Source organism: Oncorhynchus keta, chromosome 27 (genome assembly GCF_023373465.1).
Source record: "Oncorhynchus keta strain PuntledgeMale-10-30-2019 chromosome 27, Oket_V2, whole genome shotgun sequence".
Taxonomy (NCBI): Eukaryota; Metazoa; Chordata; class Actinopteri; order Salmoniformes; family Salmonidae; genus Oncorhynchus; species Oncorhynchus keta.
Window position 1 is genome coordinate 30,500,411 of NC_068447.1, and position 19,130 is coordinate 30,519,540.

Sequence of the window (19,130 nt, forward strand, 5' to 3'; positions counted from 1 at the left end):
ACTATTCTTGGGGTAAGATATTAGAGTTCAAATGATAATTTGCTTCTTTCTATTAGCTATTAACTTCAAAATGTACATGTCCCAGCTTTCTGTGGTAAGTTAATCACATTTTAGTAGGTTAAGACATAATTGATTGAATTTTCCCCTCTGCAGAGGTGCTGTTGGATATGAGGGCATCAGGGAGTGAGCTAGGCTGGCTGACCTGGCCCTATGAACAAGGATCCAAGCAAGGGGTCAGTATTCATCTATTCTTTCCATTGCCCTGTCTCTGTACTTTTCTCTTTGGGTAAGTATGGATGGGGTAGCACATAATATGCCATGTCTGACTTTCGTACCTTCACACAACTTTAACAACTCATATTTTCCAGGATCTACTTTTCTGGGTGCTATAACTTGGTGCTCATGTATAAACATTACTAAAAGTGTAATGTTCAAGTTGAATATGTGAAAGGGTCACATTATTCTAGTGGGGGTTGGGTTTTAGATGGCAGCATGTCAGGACTATTCCAAGGGAGAGAATGGTAGCTATAGCAAGTGTGGTAGAGAATACTTGTGGTTTTAAGTCCCTCATTTCAGAATTGTATGTAAGGGTGCAATTGACCTAAAGTTTGGAGCATATAGTGCTTTTTGGGAAATGTAGATGTAGTGAGTTAAGATGGCTTTCATTTTCTCATAAGGAGAAAATGTTGTCTTTCGTCACAGTAAAACACAACAGATTATTGTTTTTTGCTATCGTGTGCTTTTGTGTAGTATGTGTGCTTGGGTCCCATTTAGTTTAATTTACATTTGAGTGGTCATTCACGTTTGACTCTCCCTTGTTCAGTAGTGTTATGGAGGCGCTCTCTCTCCTGTTGCATGCTCCCGTTCATGTGATGCCACACAGTCAGCCAACAAAGCACATTCCTTTAATTAATAGCAGAGAGAACCTCTGTGTGGACACATGTATTTCAACAGCTACTATTAAGCTGAACGTTGAAGACTTCTCACTAAAATGTCTAACTTCTGTGACAGCAAGAGTTGGTTGCATGGATCAACATATGTTGTATAAGATGTTGACAGACCTCAGTGTTATTTCAATGGCATTGTCAAAATCAGCTGGCTTCAATCCTTTGATAAGGCCTAGTCTTTTCTCGCCACTCTTATATCTTAATATGTTCCTTTGGAGTCTCCCTCACTCTCTCACACGCTATCCTAGGTATTTTCCCTTTGTCTCCAGGGTTCAAATTACAGGAATGCTGGGGGTCTTGGAACTCGTATAACAAATTAAGGCACACCATTAGCATTTAAGATGTCAACATGGGCAGTTGGGCACCCCCCATAACCATTGAACATTTAAACTTTTTTCCAGCCCACTCTTAGTCATGTATTGCCAGAGTCAGTATGTGACTGGAGTCCTGATGGTCTATCTGTGTGTTTCAGTGGGAGGTGGTCCAGAGGAGTCTGAATGGCTCCCAGTTGTACACCTACTCTGTGTGTAATGTGGGTGAGCATGAGCAGGACAACTGGCTGCGCACCACCTTCATCCAGCGCCGCCCGTCAGCCTCTCGCGTCTTCGTGGAGCTGCAGTTCATTGTGCGTGACTGCAACTCATTCGACGGCTCGTCGCTCACCTGCAAGGAGACCTTCAACCTGTTCTCCTCTGAGTCGGACGCCGACATCGGCACCAGCTTCCGCAAGGGCCAGTTCAAGAAGGTGGCCACCATCGCGCCGGACGAGATCACCAGCCGCAACGAGCTGCGCATCAACACAGAGACACGGGTGGTGGAGAGCCTCAGCAGGAAAGGCTTCTACCTGGCCTTCCAGGACATTGGGGCCTGCATGGCGCTGCTCTCTGTCAGGGTCTACTACAAGACCTGCCCGGCCACCATCAAGAGCCTCGCAGCCTTCCCTGAGACCGTGGCGGGTGGGGGGGTGAACCAGGCCCTGAGGGAAGTAGCGGGGGCCTGCGTGGAGAACGCGGTGAGTGAGGAGTCACCCCGCATCTACTGCACGATGGACGGAGAGTGGGTGGTGCCTGTTGGACAGTGCCAATGCATGCCCGGCTACGAGGCCGTCAACGACACATGTCGAGGTAAGGTATAATGTTCCTGTGTTCTCTTGGCTCACTGACAGCTGGGCATTCTGAGTGCTGGTGTCTAGCATCATGGACTCTAATGCTGTGTTTGCCCGTGCGTGTGTGAGCTGACGTGAGTCTCATAGAGATATTTAGCAGAAGGTGTTTACCATTTGTGTTATAAAACATGCATGTCACTACATTATCCCTGACCTTGAACCCAAACTACAATGTAGAAACATTGTAACAAAATTCAGCTACTGTTAGGCCATGCATGTGATATCAAATGTATCAAGATAAAAGTACTTTTTATTAAACTTTTAAGTCAAACATTTTCCTCTTAACTGAAACGGATTTGCGAGGTACCCAGTTTTGGTAGTAGCCATGCTTATCAGGACCTCTGGCCCTCGTAAGCTAGTTTCCTACGAATTTGTCATTCATTCTCTTTTCTAAGATACTCATAGGTAGTCTTAACGTCACTCAACCCCTGGGCTTTGTAGTTACATTGCATTCAAGTCCTCATCAGAGGCCCTCTAGTCTACATTACATTTACATTTACATTTAAGTCATTTAGCAGACGCTCTTATCCAGAGCGACTTACAAATTGGTGCATACACCTTATGACATCCAGTGGAACAGCCACTTTACAATAGTGCATCTAAATATTTTTAGGGGGGGGGGGGTGGGTGAGTCCTGAGTCTGAGTCCTGACTAAATGACAGATGTGAACCTCCCATCTTTGATCAACAAGTCAAACTCGGAGACTATACTGGTGATGAATTTACTTCTTCTAGGTGGCAGGGGAGGAGGAGGGAAAACAACCCCCCCTGGTTGTCTCTGACTTTGTTGGTTACATGCATCAGAGAAATATGCATTCCTTAAGTCATTGGGCATGCTCTCTCTCTGTTCTTCACTCTCTCCTTCACATTCCACTTTTCACTATCTCAGAGCTGCTGTGAGAAATGAGGTTTCAACATTTGAGGGTTTTGTGTGGTACTGCAGCAGGGTGTGTGAGAGCGTGTTTGCATGCTCAGGCCTGTTGGGAGCTGTTCTGTGATAGAGCACCACAAAACTATCATCACCTGAACACGAGGCATGTTACTGCACCACTGATTTTGGAACGCACACACACATTTTCTTAGCTTCCCCTCCATTGGTAATGGATATTTCCTGTCATTTTATTTCTGTCAGGGCATAGTTTTAGATGAAAGGATAGTGGGGTGGGTGAGTGAGAAACACTCGCACACAGAGACTGAGGAAGGTTGTGATAAAAATTTGAGGAATGGAATGTAAAGGTAGAACAGTGAGGTGCAGTGTTGAGCTGTAGGCACTGGCTCCCCTCGTCCTCCCCTTCTCCACTGCATTCCTCTTCCATTTACATGAGGAACCTCCCAGATTACTGCAGGTCTGAGGAATTCCTTAGGGAGGACTCCTGCAATGCATCCCAAATGGCACCATATCTAATATAGTGCACTACTTTTGACCGCAGCCCTATACATGGGGAATAGAATGCCATTTGGAGTGTACTCCATCTTACAGGACAATGAATTGAAGTGATGGATTGAGAAAGGGAGTGGATAGCGTCAGATGTATATATTAATTCCATGTGAGGTTGAATACAGACAGCTACAGTGTAAGTTGAATGAGCTTGGCATTTTGAGTTGAAAAAATCATGGATACAACCATGCATGCAGTACACACACATACAAACACGCAAGCAAGCCTACGTATGCATAAACACACACGCGCATGCACGTACCCCCCCGCCCCCCCTTTCCCCCATGCTGTGTGTTCCAGTTGACTCACTGTTGACATTGACACAGTTTTCCTCCTTTAAAAAGAACGCCCTTCCTTACACAATCTTCGCTGGCACAAAGTACACATACCTTGTGTTACCACAGAAAGATAAACATCTGGCCCAGCTGCTCCTTGGATTGTGTCGAGCTGTCCATGCCCACACCCTGTCACCCACAGTAAAGCCGTGTGCACACTCATCCCGGAGCTGGGCAAATATGACTTAGGACCAACAATATGCGTTCCAAATTGCACCCTATGGTCAAAAGTAGAGCACTATATTGTGAATTGGTACGCACACTCAGTTTACAAATGCTTGTGTTTACACTCAGTCAATGTTGGGTTCTTTTTTTAGAATACTTTCTGTAGGAAAAATCCTGATAGAACCATTAAATGAGTACTGGTAAGGTTATTTTCTCCCAAAGGAGGAGTTCCCTTTTCCAGTAATCTAGGCCTAGTTTTCCTCCCCCCTAAAGTGATGTCAAGTTAAACTGTCGGTGACACTGAAGCTGAATGACTGTGCCTTCCATGTGGTGAGTGATTTGTGTGGGTAGTAAATTACTTGGGTGTGTGTTTTATGTGCAGTAACTACTGGTACTGCCTGCATCTTTGTCTTCCTGATAAGATAAGAGTATCTTAAATAAGACGTCTGTCATTCTTATTCCCTTGTTGGTTCCTACTAGCACTGACTTTGCTAATAGCTACTTTGAGGAAAAGTTTACCTACTACAACTGTGATATGTGGTTCTCTTACCTAGCCATCTCAAGATGAATGCTCTAAATGTAATGTAAAATCCTGCCTCCATATTTATTTAGCTCCTTCTGTTGTTTTTTCTTTCTTTCCCCCTCATTCATTTGCACTCTGTACATATATTTTATTGCTCCCAAGCTCTACCCCCCCCCCCCTTTTCACATCTCCATTTTGAAACTCTCCTGTGAGTTTATGATCATAAGCAACATCATTACTGAGTTTTTATTGTAACCAGCTACAAGATGACCACATTCCTTCTTGTTTTTCTATTTCTCTCTGAATTATGGTTTTATTATGGTTGGCCAGTGTGCAGGACCTGAATGTGACACTATTTGAATCGCAACATCCCATTTCACACGACCCATTTGTGACTGCCTATTTAGACTTTGCTCTGTTCTGTGTATACTAGTAAATAAATAAGTATTCTTGCTTATTTGACAACTGTCTCTTAAAACGATAAACAGACCTTACATTTGAACAGTATTCCCTATATATATCCCACAGTTTTGGGTGGATACACTTACATGCAGCAAAAAACTGTTGCCATTCTTCACATATTGACCCAGAAACATAAACCTATAATCCTGATAAAATGTGAACTGAAATATTTTAATGTTCTAAATATGTTTATTGGGATTACAGCCTTGATATATGACACAGACGATTCAGTGAATACGTGACAAAATGAGAGGATTCACCCCAGTTTACTCCCCGGAGAGTCATTATGAAGAAGACCAGCGCAATGGTTATTTTGGTGCAACATAATATCAGCAGTGCAGTCTCTGTTGCTGGAGCCAAGGAAGGAAACCTCTCTGGGAACCTCTCTGACTGGTTTGTTGTGACATTTCGCTCCTGATCAGATTGGGTGCATACACCTACAGTGTTACATACACTTTATGTCCCTCCTTGCGATCCATAGCCAAAGTCATCATTATGGATACTGTGGATTTACTAGGCCTATGGTCACATTGTGTTCATAGTCCAAGAAATCATGAAGGATCTTATCAGACTAGTTTTGCACTTTCAGCATGCTCATATCAAAGCACATTTCTTTCTTACCCTTTGGAAATGGGGAATGGGGAAGTTTCGGGAGATTGATTGCGATTACTTTTAATGTGATTCTGTGATCTTGTGCCAAGTTGATGTTGATCTCTCACATGGAGGTTCAGAGCGTGGGCTAGAAAATGGAGGGACTGAGTAAATTGCCTCTTGACACTATCATGTTGAATTTTGTGCCCATTATAATTCAATGAAATCTATAAGAGATGACAGGAAACTGAGTAGTGGCCAATATTTATCTAAATTGTGCATTTCAAAATGTTTTACTGATTTTTGAATAGATTTAGCAAGTTTAGCCTTTTGCTTTAGAATTCATTCAAAAGGCCTGTATGTTGTGGTTGCAATGTCGTATGTCAAATCCTATAACTTTTCTGATCCAGACATACATTTCATAAGTAAATAAGGGTTATGGTTAGAAACTCGTAGGAAGCATTTAATATGGCATAATATCATTGGCTAGTCATGAGGATGAGCAAAGATGGCTCTTCTCTGGGCATATGTAGACTAAAGAGATTCCTACTTTCTGGTATGGCTGACAACAGCAGAGTAACTTGAACAAAACACAGAGCAATAAACTTTTTGGTGTCTGTGTTCTCATACAAAGACATTTGTGCCATTCATTCTAACAGTATCCAGACATACAATTACTCCTAGGTGGCATGTAGCTCCATTTCCCCCTATGTTGGTACTTTGCTGAAAAGGTATTCCGGGGCATGTTTTTGGTGCATATTTCCTCTCTATGGCATTCCTGTGCAACGTGGTTGGGCTGTGGAGATTTGTGTATTGTGCTGCCGGTGTGAGCTCAGCACTTTCCGTCCCCCCACCGGACAGGACGGGCTCCAACGGAAACCGGACGCCACCTAATCCTCAACCACTCTCCAACCTGTTGGCTCAGGGCTTTCCATTGTTGCGCTGCAGTCAGTCCCCCCCCCCCTTTCACTCCTTTGGTTTTTGTGGCCCACTGATAAGTCATTTTGTTTATTGGTTCATTAATTTGGCCTCTTAACAGGAAGCAGACACGTTGGAATCCAGCTTGCGTGGCCACCTGGATGTCTGGCCTTGACTTTTAGGAAAGGCAAAGGAAGTGTGTCCTAGATGACTGGTGGCTGTTGTTGGGCAGTGTAGTTGAAGGACAGGATATAAATGGAAAGGAAAGAAGAATATTATTTAATCAGACCATGACATCTATTTTGTGTTGGACTTATTTGTGGTTGTTTTAATGCATGCATTTCTGCTTTCTCACTGTTTGTACCCCTCTCTCATTCCCATTTGCACTCCTCTCACTTCCCCTGTTCTCTGTGAGCAGCACAAGGGAAGAAGAGTGTGAAGAAAAAGGTATTAAGGAATTTATTGTGTTCGTTGACAACCAGATGAAAGTCTAAGTGGAATTGTAAAACAGATGTAATTCACTTACAGCTGCTCCATCGGTCAGCTTATCCTTTTGACTAATGTCACTACACACCATAATCCCCCCCCACTCCTCCATCTGTGGCTTCATGTTACCACTACCCCTCCCCCATCAGATACACACCTTGTTCTACTCAACCACCCCCTAATACACCTATGACAAGTTGTCCTGTACATGTAAACATGGCATTAGTGACATCACATGGGAAAATGGGGAGCAGAAAATGCATTTTAGCAGATGCTCTTTTCCAGAGCAACTTAAATAAGTGCATTCAACCAAGGTATATGAAACTACCACATATTACAAACATTGCAAGTAAAACCTGCTTCAAAATAGCCGATACCTGCAAAATCTGATGGATGCTGACTTCCCTGGATATCTACAATTAGTCATGATAATGATCTCAACATTGCTGCTTTTCTGGAGCTTTATTTTTATACCCTTTTTTTGTCTACTCCCCCTCCCTGCGAAACAAGCTGTGGTTTCCCCTTTCTTGCTCCTTCCCTCCCCACTCTCGCTCCTTCCCTGACTTCTCTCCTGTGTTTGTTTTAGTAGGCCATCAACTCCCTGTAGTCGAGGACAATTTTACTACTACCCTGGGGCAGACATGACCCTTCTATGCTTTAAAACCAAAAGAGCCCAGGACTTGACTTAGGCTTTTTGTTTTGCACCTCTCCTCTAGCGCACCCCCACTTTATTCAAGGGCTTGAGGGCTTTCTGTTGTCCGGTAGCTGTGTACCCATTCATCCATTCGTCCGTGCATTTATCCCCGTCTCCATCTCATACATCTTAACTCCGACTGACAAACCAGCCCACTCAACACCCAGAATCCACCAGGACCCGCCAGTCAATCACTATAAACAAACACCCAGGCTCTTTAGGCACAGGGCCTCTCAAATGACAAACAGGGCCTACATCCCAGTGGATCCCAAAGGGCAAAAAAAGGAGGGATTCTCACTTAGGTTTCTCGGCTGTCTGACTCTTAGAGGTTGACAGACTTTTATTTACTTGAGAAATGCACTGGGTTTTCCTCAAGTCTTACTCCCTCTTCTGTTATTTACCAACAACATTTCAGCTCTCTCCCCTAATTTTTCCCTGGACTCAATCTGTGGCCCTCTTTCCTCGCATACTATGATTGGCTGAAGGAGGAAGGAAGCTCAGTGTTAGCCTCGCGCTTCCTGTGTCCAACAGAAAAGACGAACCACTCTCTCACTTTCAGAGGAACATTCCTTGACCCTTCTTCAGTTCCTATTCCTCCTCAAAAACGAATCAGCTGGTGGTCACCGATACCTCTTGATCACATTCTTTGGATTCATTTCCTATGATTGTGAGTCAGTTTACACGTGCTGACCTTTCTAGAGAAAGGCAGTAAAGGAAATGGGCCTGAACTACAGTGGGGCAAAAAAGTATTTAGTCATCCACCAATTGTGCAAGTTCTCCTACTTAAAAAGATGAGAGGCCTGTAATTTTCATCATAGGTACGTCAACTATGACAGACAAAATGAGAAAAAAATCCAGAAAATCACATTGTGGGATTTTTTATGAATTTATTTGCAAATTATGGTGGAAAATAAGTATTTGGTCGCCTACAAACAAGCAAGATTTCTGGCTCTCACAGACCTGTAACTTCTTCTTTAAGAGGCTCCTCTGTCCTCCACTCGTTACCTGTATTAATGGCACCTTTGTCTGTCAAAGTTGAAGTGTACCTATGTTGAAAATTACAGGCCTCTCATCTTTTTAAGTGGGAGAACTTGCACAATTGGTGGCTGACTAAATACTTTTTTGCCACACTGTATATGGTCTCCAGGCTAGAGGTCTTCACGGGTCCAAAAAGTTGCCTTTCCCACCCGACCTGATATGCATAAATATATATATTTTTTTTAAACTGAGACATGGACCTGAGTACAGTCAGACCTGTTCTGCAAAAAACAGTGGGAAATGTTCCCAAATAGACCCTTGCTTGTTCAGATCTGAAAGACCCGTTCAGATCTGAGAGTAGAAAGAAACCTGGGTGCTGCCAGCAACATTGGCCAAATTATCCACAGTTGCTTGTTCTTAAACTGCCTAGATATAATAAATTACAAAAACGATTCGATGTGTAGCATATTCAAAACATAGCGTATTGTTTTTTTAACTTATTAAACTGTCTACCTCACGGTTCAGCTGTCGGAGATTTGAGCGCTAAATGCATCAGGCCATTGCAATCATATAGGCCTAGGTGTCCACTGTATGATATTTAAAATATACATATTAAAGGAGAAGCGCTTAGTCCTAGCCCTAGAGAAAGAGATGCCAGTGCCATGTTCCCGACCGACATGGATTTAAAAAATATTTGTCAGATAGGCTACTACTCCTATACAGATATTGACGTCCGGAAGGAGGCTAATTTGTTAATTTTCTATCCGAATATGATTTATAAAGACAAGCCTTATATTGTTTGATTAAAGGAGTAACTTTGGTAGGCCTAAAACATTCTTCCTCACCTCAAGTTAAACTGTCGGAGTCCAATGGAGTGCCGGTGCTCACTGCCTTCATAGGCCTGCAGTAGCTATAACAGACAAAAGTTGCTTGACTTTATTAGGGTAATTTCAAAAGAAAGTAAAGTAATTGTTTATAGGGAAAATACGATTGCAGCATTAAATAAAGTTTTGCATCTTGCCCTCTTTGGTTTTTCCTTTTCATGGTTTGAGTGAAGGTAGCATAGTAGGTCTACCGGTATTTATATTATTGCCGCAAACACCATTACAGCTGCAACTTAATTTGGCTAATGAAAGTGTCTCAACAGAATGAAACCTTTGATTTGAACAGGCTAGCCTATATTGCAACTATTACCAACAAATAACATCAATAGGCTAATGCTATTTATTTTACAACAGACCAACTTTTAACCTTAAACTAAATATGAAGCAAAAAATTAGACAGAGCTTCATTTAGTTAACAAATGTCTTAACAAAATGATACAAAGCACTTTTTTTACATAGGCTATTTAAAGAAGGGGTTTAAGTTATTTAAATAGGCCAATAATTTCATAATAATAATGACCAAACAATTGATAATAAATACGGAAATATATAAATGAAAGGTAACGTTCTCATCTTTGTCCACTAAAACTTGTCTCCAAAGACATTTCTGTTATTGGCTTCTTTTCACAATACAGTTTTTCCTCTAACTTTTGGGGGTTTTATTTCAAAGAAAAAAGTCTCCCATCTTCAACAGCCTGGGCCAAGGCTTCTTTCACTCGCTCTCCTCAGCAGCAGGCACGTGATGCGAGCAGCCAGAACCAGTTTCAGCTGGACATAAGCTATACACTTTATTGAGTTGCAGTTGGCTGTGACAGAACCAGCTTGCACAGTTCTCATCACACAAACCCTAACGGTCCAATCGGGTCCCGTCGGTAAATCAAATGAAGCATTTCTAGAACAGCAGCACACAATTTTTCAGCATCAGCACACAGTCCTAGCAATGTAGCACATCCGTCGGTGTGAATCTACTACTCTCCCATTAACCCGGCTCGGGGAGAAAGGGGTGCATATCGAGAGACCAGTGGCAAATATATAAAGACCTGAGACAAACGTCAGAATTTAGTACTCGGACCCACTCTGGTCCCGGGTCGGATCTCGGAATTTTGGGTCTGTTGAAACCGTGAAGACCTCTCTTCTAGGCCCATGGGCCTCCCGTTGGGTGGTGTATTCTGGACTGCTTGTTGATTACAGAGTCTGCCTCTTAGTGTAAGGCCATCTCACCACAGCCCTGACCATACGCATTGCAGCCACTTTTTTTTTTCCTGCCGCTGCTGTGCAAAAAGAGCATATTCCCCTCTATTCAGTTGCCATGTGGCATTTCTACTATTTGCAACAAGTGTTTTTTTTTTCTTCCCCACTCTGGAGTTTAATGGCCTGGCATTCTCCTGCCTGCTGGTTGCTAGTGAAAGGAGATTCTAATGGGTTAGCTGGAAACCTTTGGTGAGGCTGGAAGGGAGTAGCAGGGAGGACAGAGGAATTTGGGGATTATGAGAGGGGAGGCAGAGGCAGAGGCCTATGAATTGGGTTTTGAGACAGCAGCTGTTTTGTTTGCACACTCAATGCAATTCTCCTCTCGCTCCCCTTTTTCTTCTTAAGTCTCCAGCAGGATTCGATACCCCTCTGTCTTTCTATCAATCTACTCTGCTTCTGTTTCTCTATCCCTCCATTTCTTTTTGGCCTTGAATGTGGTGTTAATGAGTAGTCGTGAATGTTCTAGAAACAGAATGCAGAGAAAGAGAAGGGTAACATGAAAGAATGAGCAACGTGCAGGCTGCATGCAGGACGTCAGTCACAATCCAAATTCTTTTCATGCTAGGAATTTTCAGTCAAACAAAGATTGCACCATTGCCGCCCATGTTTGCTGTAATGTATATCCTTTGTTCACCTCCTATTGCTGACAAATGGCTCGACTGCAACTAGGAGGCCCCTACGAGACAAAAGATGAATGGAGCAAAGGAAGGGGAATGTCTCAGTCACTTGAGTTAATACCCTCGAAATAAATTAAATGCAGGCAGTTTCTTTCAGGCAAGTGTGAGGTTACTTGCCGTTTCCAAGTAAACTTCAGCCAAACCTGACCACAACTAAGGCGGCAACTGAACAAAGCTGATATTTTTCTGAGAATAGACATATTTTTCTTTCTTGACTTGTCCCTGTGTTCGTCTTTTGGATGCAGACACTGAAACCATCTGTCATTTATTCTTGACATATTTCACCTTTCTCAGGTCATTCCTCAATTGCCTGTAATCTCTCTTTTTCATTTTAGCATTATCTTGTTCACACACACACTCCAAATGTCCTTTTATCTAACACCTTGTTACCTGGTACCTACTTGCATACAGTTGCTCACATCAAACATATCATCCATCTACATGATATCATGCATCTATCCATCTGTCTTAAATTAGGGCCTCAGATTTCATGTCTGATAAAGCAATGAAGTCAACCTAGGTAAAGAGAGCTGGCTAAGGAAGAGCTGCTATTTGAGATTATTGGGACACAGCCCCGTACCGCAGGATCTGGAAATAGATAAACGAAAGTAAGGTGTGTGAGGTGAAGAGAACAGTAATCCTTCCACTGAAGTCAGATTTCCTCTCCAAGTGTGTGTGATAATGTAAGGGGATATAGCAAGGACATGACCAGCAGCCATTGGAATGTTTTTGGAGCGTTTAAGGGTGGCCTTCTCATTTTCACTTTCCTCCATGAGACCCTCAGAGATTTCACGACGTCTTACTCTGATTCTCCTACTGTTGGTGCACAGCTGGAGCCTACCTGCAACTCTCCCACTATATTCTCCCACGTGTGAAATCAGCAGACATCTAATCTAAGCGATACGGTTTCATGTCATCCTGACCAACTGGCCCTCCAAATATACCTCTGTCTTCAACCAGGATCTCAGCGATCACTGCCTCATCGCCTGTATCCGCCACGGAGCCGCAGTCAAACGACCACCCTCATCACTGTCAAACGCTCCCTAAAACACTTCTGTGAGCAGGCCTTTCTAATCGACCTGGCCCGTGTATCCTGGAAGGACATTGACCTCATCCCGTCAGTTGAGGATGCCTGGTCATTCTTTAAAAGTAACTTCCTCACCATTTTGGATAAGCATGCTCCGTTCAAAAAATGCAGAACCAAGAACAGATACAGCCCTTGGTTCACCCCAGACCTGACTGCCCTCGACCAGCACAAAAACATCCTGTGGCGGACTGCAATAGCATCGAATAGCCCCCGTGATATGCAACTGTTCAGGGAAGTCAGGAACCAATACACGCAGTCAGTCAGGAAAGCTAAGGCCAGCTTCTTCAGGCAAAAGTTTGCATCCTGTAGCTCCAACTCCAAAAAGTTCTGGGACACTGTGAAGTCCATGGAGAACAAGAGCACCTCCTCTCAGCTGCCCACTGCACTGAGGCTAGGAAACACGGTCTCCACCGATAAATCCATGATTATCGAAAAACTTCAATAAGCACTTCTCAACGGCTGGCCATGCCTTCCGCCTGGCTACTCCAACCTCGGCCAACAGCTCCGCCCCCGTAGTTCCTCACCCAAGCCTCTCCAGGTTCTCCTTTACCCAAATCCAGATAGCAGATGTTCTGAAAGAGCTGCAAAACCTGGACCCGTACAAATCAGCTGGGCTTGACAATCTGGACCCGCTATTTCTGAAACTATCTGCCGCCATTGTCGCAACCCCTATCACCAGCCTGTTCAACCTCTCTTTCATATCGTCTGAGATCCCCAAGGATTGAAAGCTGCCGCAGTCATCCCCTCTTCAAAGGAGGAGACACCCTGGACCCAAACTGCTATAGACCTATATCCATCCTGCCCTGCCTATCTAAGGTCTTCGAAAGCCAAGTCAACAAACAGGTCACTGACCATCTCGAATCCCACCGTACCTTCTCCGCTGTGCAATCTGGTTTCCGAGCCGGTCACGGGTGCACCTCAGCCACACTCAAGGTACTAAATGATATCATAACCGCCATCGATAAAAGACAGTACTGTGCAGCCGTCTTCATCGACCTCGCCAAGGCTTTCGACTCTGTCAATCACCAAATTCTTATCGGCAGACTCAACAGCCTCGGTTTTTCGGATGACTGCCTTGCCTGGTTCACCAATTACTTTGCAGACAGAGTTCAGTGTGTCAAATCAGAGGGCATGCTGTCCGGTCCTCTGGCAGTCTCTATGGGGGTGCCACAGGGTTCAATTCTCGGGCCGACTCTTTTCTCTGTATATATCAATGATGTTGCTCTTGCTGCGGGCGATTCCCTGATCCACCTCTACGCAGACGACACCATTCTATATACTTTCGGCCCGTCATTGGACACTGTGCTATCAAACCTCCAAACGAGCTTCAATGCCATACAGCACTCCTTCCGTGGCCTCCAACTGCTCTTAAACGCGAGTAAAACCAAATGCATGCTTTTCAACCGATCGCTGCCTGCACCTGCATGCCCGACTAGCATCACCACCCTGGATGGTTCCAACCTTGAATATGTGGACATCTATAAGTACCTAGGTGTCTGGCTAGACTGCAAACTCTCCTTCCAGACTCACATCAAACATCTCCAATCAAAAATCAAATCCAGAGTCGGCTTTCTATTCCGCAACAAAGCCTCCTTCACTCACGCTGCCAAGCTTACCCTAGTAAAACTGACTATCCTACCGATCCTCGACTTCGGCGATGTCATCTACAAAATGGCTTCCAACACTCTACTCAGCAAACTGGATGCAGTCTATCACAGTGCCATCCGTTTTGTCACTAAAGCACCTTATACCACCCACCACTGCGACTTGTATGCTCTAGTCGGCTGGCCCTCACTACATATTCGTCGCCAGACCCACTGGCTCCAGGTCATTTACAAGTCCATGCTAGGTAAAGCTCCGCCTTATCTCAGTTCACTGGTCACGATGGCAACACCCATCCGTAACACGCGCTCCAGCAGGTGTATCTCACTGATCATCCCTAAAGCCAACACCTCATTTGCCGCCTTTCGTTCCAGTACTCTGCTGCCTGTGACTGGAACGAATTGCAAAAATCGCTGAAGTTGGAGACTTTTATCTCCCTCACCAACTTCAAACATCAGCTATCCGAGCAGCTAACCGATCGCTGCAGCTGTACATAGTCTATAGGTAAATAGCTCACCCTTATTCACCTGCCTCATTCCCATACTGTTTTTATACTGTTTTTATTTATTTACTTTTCTGCTCTTTTGCACACCAATATCACCAATATCTCTACCTGTACATGCCCATCTGATCATTTATCACTCCAGTGTTAATCTGCAAAATTGTATTATTCGCCTACCTCCTCATGCCTTTTGCACACATTGTATATAGATTGCCCATTTTTTTCTACTGTGTTATTGACTAGTTAATTGTTTACTCCATGTGTAACTCTGTGTTGTCTGTTCACACTGCTATGCTTTATCTTGGCCAGGTCGCAGTTGCAAATGAGAACTTGTTCTCAACTAGCCTACCTGGTTAAATAAAGGTGAAATAAATAAAAAATAAAATAAAATAAAAAAAAAAGACTGCTGAATTATGCACATAATGGTTCCGCTCAGTTTTTCATTTTCTATCTCTCTTTCTGCCTTTTCCCACTTGATTCTGTCTTGCTCTCTGTTTTCTCTCCTTGTGAAGTATTGATGGCTGACGTACTGTCCTGGAATGTGGGACGACTAGTTGTATTAGTTTAGAGCGATGGAGAGAAAAGGGGGATGGTTTAAAGGAAGTGTAGGAGTTCAAAGTACACTGAACAAAAAATAAACAAAATAATGTAAAGTGTTGGTCCCATGTTTCATGAGTTGAAACAAAAGATCCCAGAAATGTTCCATATGCACAAAAAGGTTCTCAAATGTTCTGTACAAATTCGCTTTCCTAGATAATCCATCCACCTGACAGGTGTGGCATACCAAGAAGCTGATTAAACAGCATGATCATTACACAATAAAATGTGCAGTTTTGTCACAACACAATGCCACAGATGTCTCAAGTTTTGATGGAGTGTGCAGTTGGCATGCTGACTGCAGGAATGTCCACCAAAGATGTTCTCAGAGAATTTAATGTTAATTTCTCTACCATAAGCCGCATCCAAGGTCGTTTTAGGGAATTTGGCAGTATGTCCAACTGGCCTCAAAACCGCAGACCATGTGTAACCACACCAACCCAGGACCTCCACATCCGGCTTCTTCATGGTCTGAGACAAGCCACCCGGACAACTGATGAAACTGTGGATTTGCACAAATTGTCAAACCGTTTCAGGGATGCTCATCTGCGTGCTCGTCGTCCTCACCATGGTCTTGACCTGACTGCAGTTTGGTGTCGTAACCAACTTCAGTGGGCAAATGACCATGTCCCAGGACTACCTGACATGAGGACTCCTTGCTGTCCCCAGTCCACCTGGCCATGCTCCTGCTCCAGTTTCAACTGTTCTGCCTTACTATTATTCAACCATGCTGGTCATTTATGAACATTTTGAACATCTTGGCCACGTTCTGTTATAATCTCCACCCGGCACAGCCAGAAGAGGACTGGCCACCCCACATATGCTCTCTCTAATTCTCTCTTTCTTTCTCTCTCTCGGAGGACCTGAGCCCTAGGACCGTGCCCCAGGACTACCTGACATGATGGCTCCTTGCTGTCCCCAGTCCACCTGACTGTGCTGCTGCTCCAGTTTCAACTGTTCTGCCTTATTATTATTCGACCATGCTGGTCATTTATGAACATTTGAACATCTTGGTCATGTTCTGTTATAATCTCTACCCGGCACAGCCAGAAGAGGACTGGCCACCCCACATAGCCCGGTTCCTCTCTAGGTTTCTTCCTAGGTTTTGGCCTTTCTAGGGAGTTTTTCCTAGCCACCGTGCTTTTACACCTGCATTGTTTGCTGTTTGGGGTTTTAGGCTGGGTTTCTGTACAGCACTTTGAGATATCAGCTGATGTACGAAGGGCTATATAAATAAATTTGATTTGATTCGATGGCCACTGGTCTTCGTGGTTGGGTCACGGTTTCAGCTGTACTGGGCATATGGCAGACAGCGTGTATGGCGTTGTGGTTGAGCGGTTTGCTAATGTCAACATTGTGAACAGTGTGTCCCATGGTGGCCATTTTGGTTATGATATGGGTTGGCATAAGCTATGGACAACTAGCCCAATTGCATTTTATCGATGGCAATTTGAATGCAGAGATCCCGAGGTCCATTTGTCATGCCCTTTATCCGCCGCCATCACCTCATGTTTCAGCATGATAATGCCCGGCCCCATGGCGCAAGGATCTGTACACAATTCCTGGAAGGTGAAAATGTCCCAGTTCTTCCATGGCTTGCATACTCACCATACTCATGTCACCCGTTGAGCATGTTTGGGATGCTCTGGATCGACATGTAGGACAGCGTGTTCCAGTTTCCACCAATATCCAGTAAAGTTCCACTCTTCAATGGTTGTGCAAAAACATTCCACAGGCCACAATCAACAGATCAACTCTATGTGAATGTCTCGCTGCATAAGGCAAATGGTGGTCACACCAGATGCCAATTGGTTTTCTTATCCACGTCCCCTACTTAAAAAAATATCTGTGATGAAAAGATATCTGTATTCCCAGTCATGTGAAATCCATAGATTAGAGCCTAATCTGCACCAAAATTCCTACTCGGATGTAAGAAAACACTATATTAGTCATCTACATAACAATGTTGTGTTTGCGTCCCAAATAGCACTCTATCCCCTTAGTGTGCTACTTTTGACCAGGACCCATAGGGCAGTGCATTATATAGGGAATAGGTTGCCATTTGGGTCATACACTGCATGTTTTCCTAGCCATATTTTCATTTGCAGTTTCTCAACTAGTTCCCCTCATGTCCTCATGAAAGTCTCCTATCTGCGTGTTGTGTTTTCAGATTGTCAGCCAGGCTTCTTCAAAGCGTTTGTCTCCAACGACGCATGTGAGATTTGTCCTGTTAACACCAAGCTGCTGAGCTCCGGGGCACTGTTCTGTCCATGTGCAGAAGACTTCTATCGTGCTCCCGATGACCCAACTACAGGGCCCTGCTCAGGTGAGGACATTTTGGAAAATTACTTTAATGCAGTCAGCATTGGTGGATCCTACACTGAAAACAAATGAGAGATCTGCTTTTCATTGTGCTCAAAGTGCTCTCTTGACCCAAAAATAATGACACTAAAAAGATTAGAATGACCGTAAGCAAGAGAAAGTCCCAGAATGCTACAGTTTAACATAATGTTAATGATGACATCAATCATACATGAACTAACATGCTTCTATTTTCCTGCTCCTGTTTCCTCAGGCCTGCCCTCAGCACCGCGAGAACTGTTCGCCACGACCACCCAGCTGGCGGCAGGCAAGCTGCAGCTGTCATGGAGTCCGCCGGAGGACACGGGCGGCCGCAGTGACATCAGCTACAGCGTGGAGTGCCGGCGCTGCGAGGGCACCACGTGCCAGCCATGCGGGGAGAAGGTGCGCCTTGAGCCGGCCAGCTCAGGCCTGATGGACACCAAGGTGGCAGTGAGCGAACTGGAGCCCCACCTCAACTACACGTTCACCGTTGAGGCCCACAGCGGAGTATCGCTGTTCGCCAGCCAGGGGACGCCACGCTCCAACAGGCCCCCATCCACCAGCACATTGACCACTGCCCTGCACTACACAGGTGGGTCACTGTACTTGGGGGTGGTGGTGGTGGTAGTAGTAGTAGTAGAACTCTTATGCTTGATCTGAAATTTAGTTGTATGGACTTATACAAGCACAATCACGAAATACTCCATCAAACATAATGCAGTGAAAGCATTTCAAAAGCTCTTGGTTGAACATGTGAAGGACATTGCAGTCTCCGAAATTGTTAACATCTCCCTCCTCAGACCCCCCCAAGGTGACGTCCATGCGTCTGGACGAGCGGAGCCTCACCAGCCTTTCCCTGTCCTGGGCTGTAGCCCCCCGCAGGCCCGTGCCCCAGCCCACCCGCTACAAACTCACTTACCGCAAGAAGGTACAGTTAAACCATCCACGCCAAACTAGCTGCTGAAAATGTTTTTTATGTTCTATTTGGATATGTCTTTTGAAACATAATGACTTAAAGGGAATTTTGTGGTAGTGGATGAAGAAAGGGTGGGGAAAAAGAGAAAGAAAATGAGAGGGGTTTCGGGGATGACAAACACCACATGGGGAGCAATACCGCACAACAAAAGTGTGCCTTATTATTATAATTCCTTACCGGAAGGCATGTTGGTTCACTGTGTTCTCATCTTTCAATTCCCTTCTCCACTAGGATGACAATCTGGATGTGACCACGTACACTGTTCTGATTCTGGAGAAGAGCTCTGTGCAGATCAGTGACTTGTCCCCAGGCACAGCCTACCTATTCAGGGTACAGGCCCTGAGCCCCGAGGGCAGCCCTGGAGGATCCAGCATAGAGGATGAATTTGAAACCCTGACTGAAGGTAAGGAAGACGGCCATATATCAGGTTAATAAGGAGAAGGGAGAATGAAGGGATGCTACAGTATTTGAGATGATTGGGACACAGCCCCATACCCCAGGGCTTTGAAA

At 44.5% G+C, this 19,130-nt stretch overlaps 1 protein-coding gene across 1 annotated transcript in view; it reads left to right on the forward strand.

Moving 5' to 3' along the window:
- The window catches only part of epha2b (eph receptor A2 b), a 39,594-nt gene that overhangs the window by 824 nt on the left and 19,640 nt on the right, over window positions 1-19,130 (forward strand). Inside the window, exons 2-7 of the mRNA XM_035738502.1 lie at window positions 154-233; window positions 1,420-2,071; window positions 17,472-17,627; window positions 17,877-18,236; window positions 18,445-18,572; window positions 18,852-19,023. Coding sequence (XP_035594395.1) covers window positions 154-233; window positions 1,420-2,071; window positions 17,472-17,627; window positions 17,877-18,236; window positions 18,445-18,572; window positions 18,852-19,023 — 1,548 coding nt within the window. The remainder of the gene's footprint in view (window positions 1-153; window positions 234-1,419; window positions 2,072-17,471; window positions 17,628-17,876; window positions 18,237-18,444; window positions 18,573-18,851; window positions 19,024-19,130) is intronic.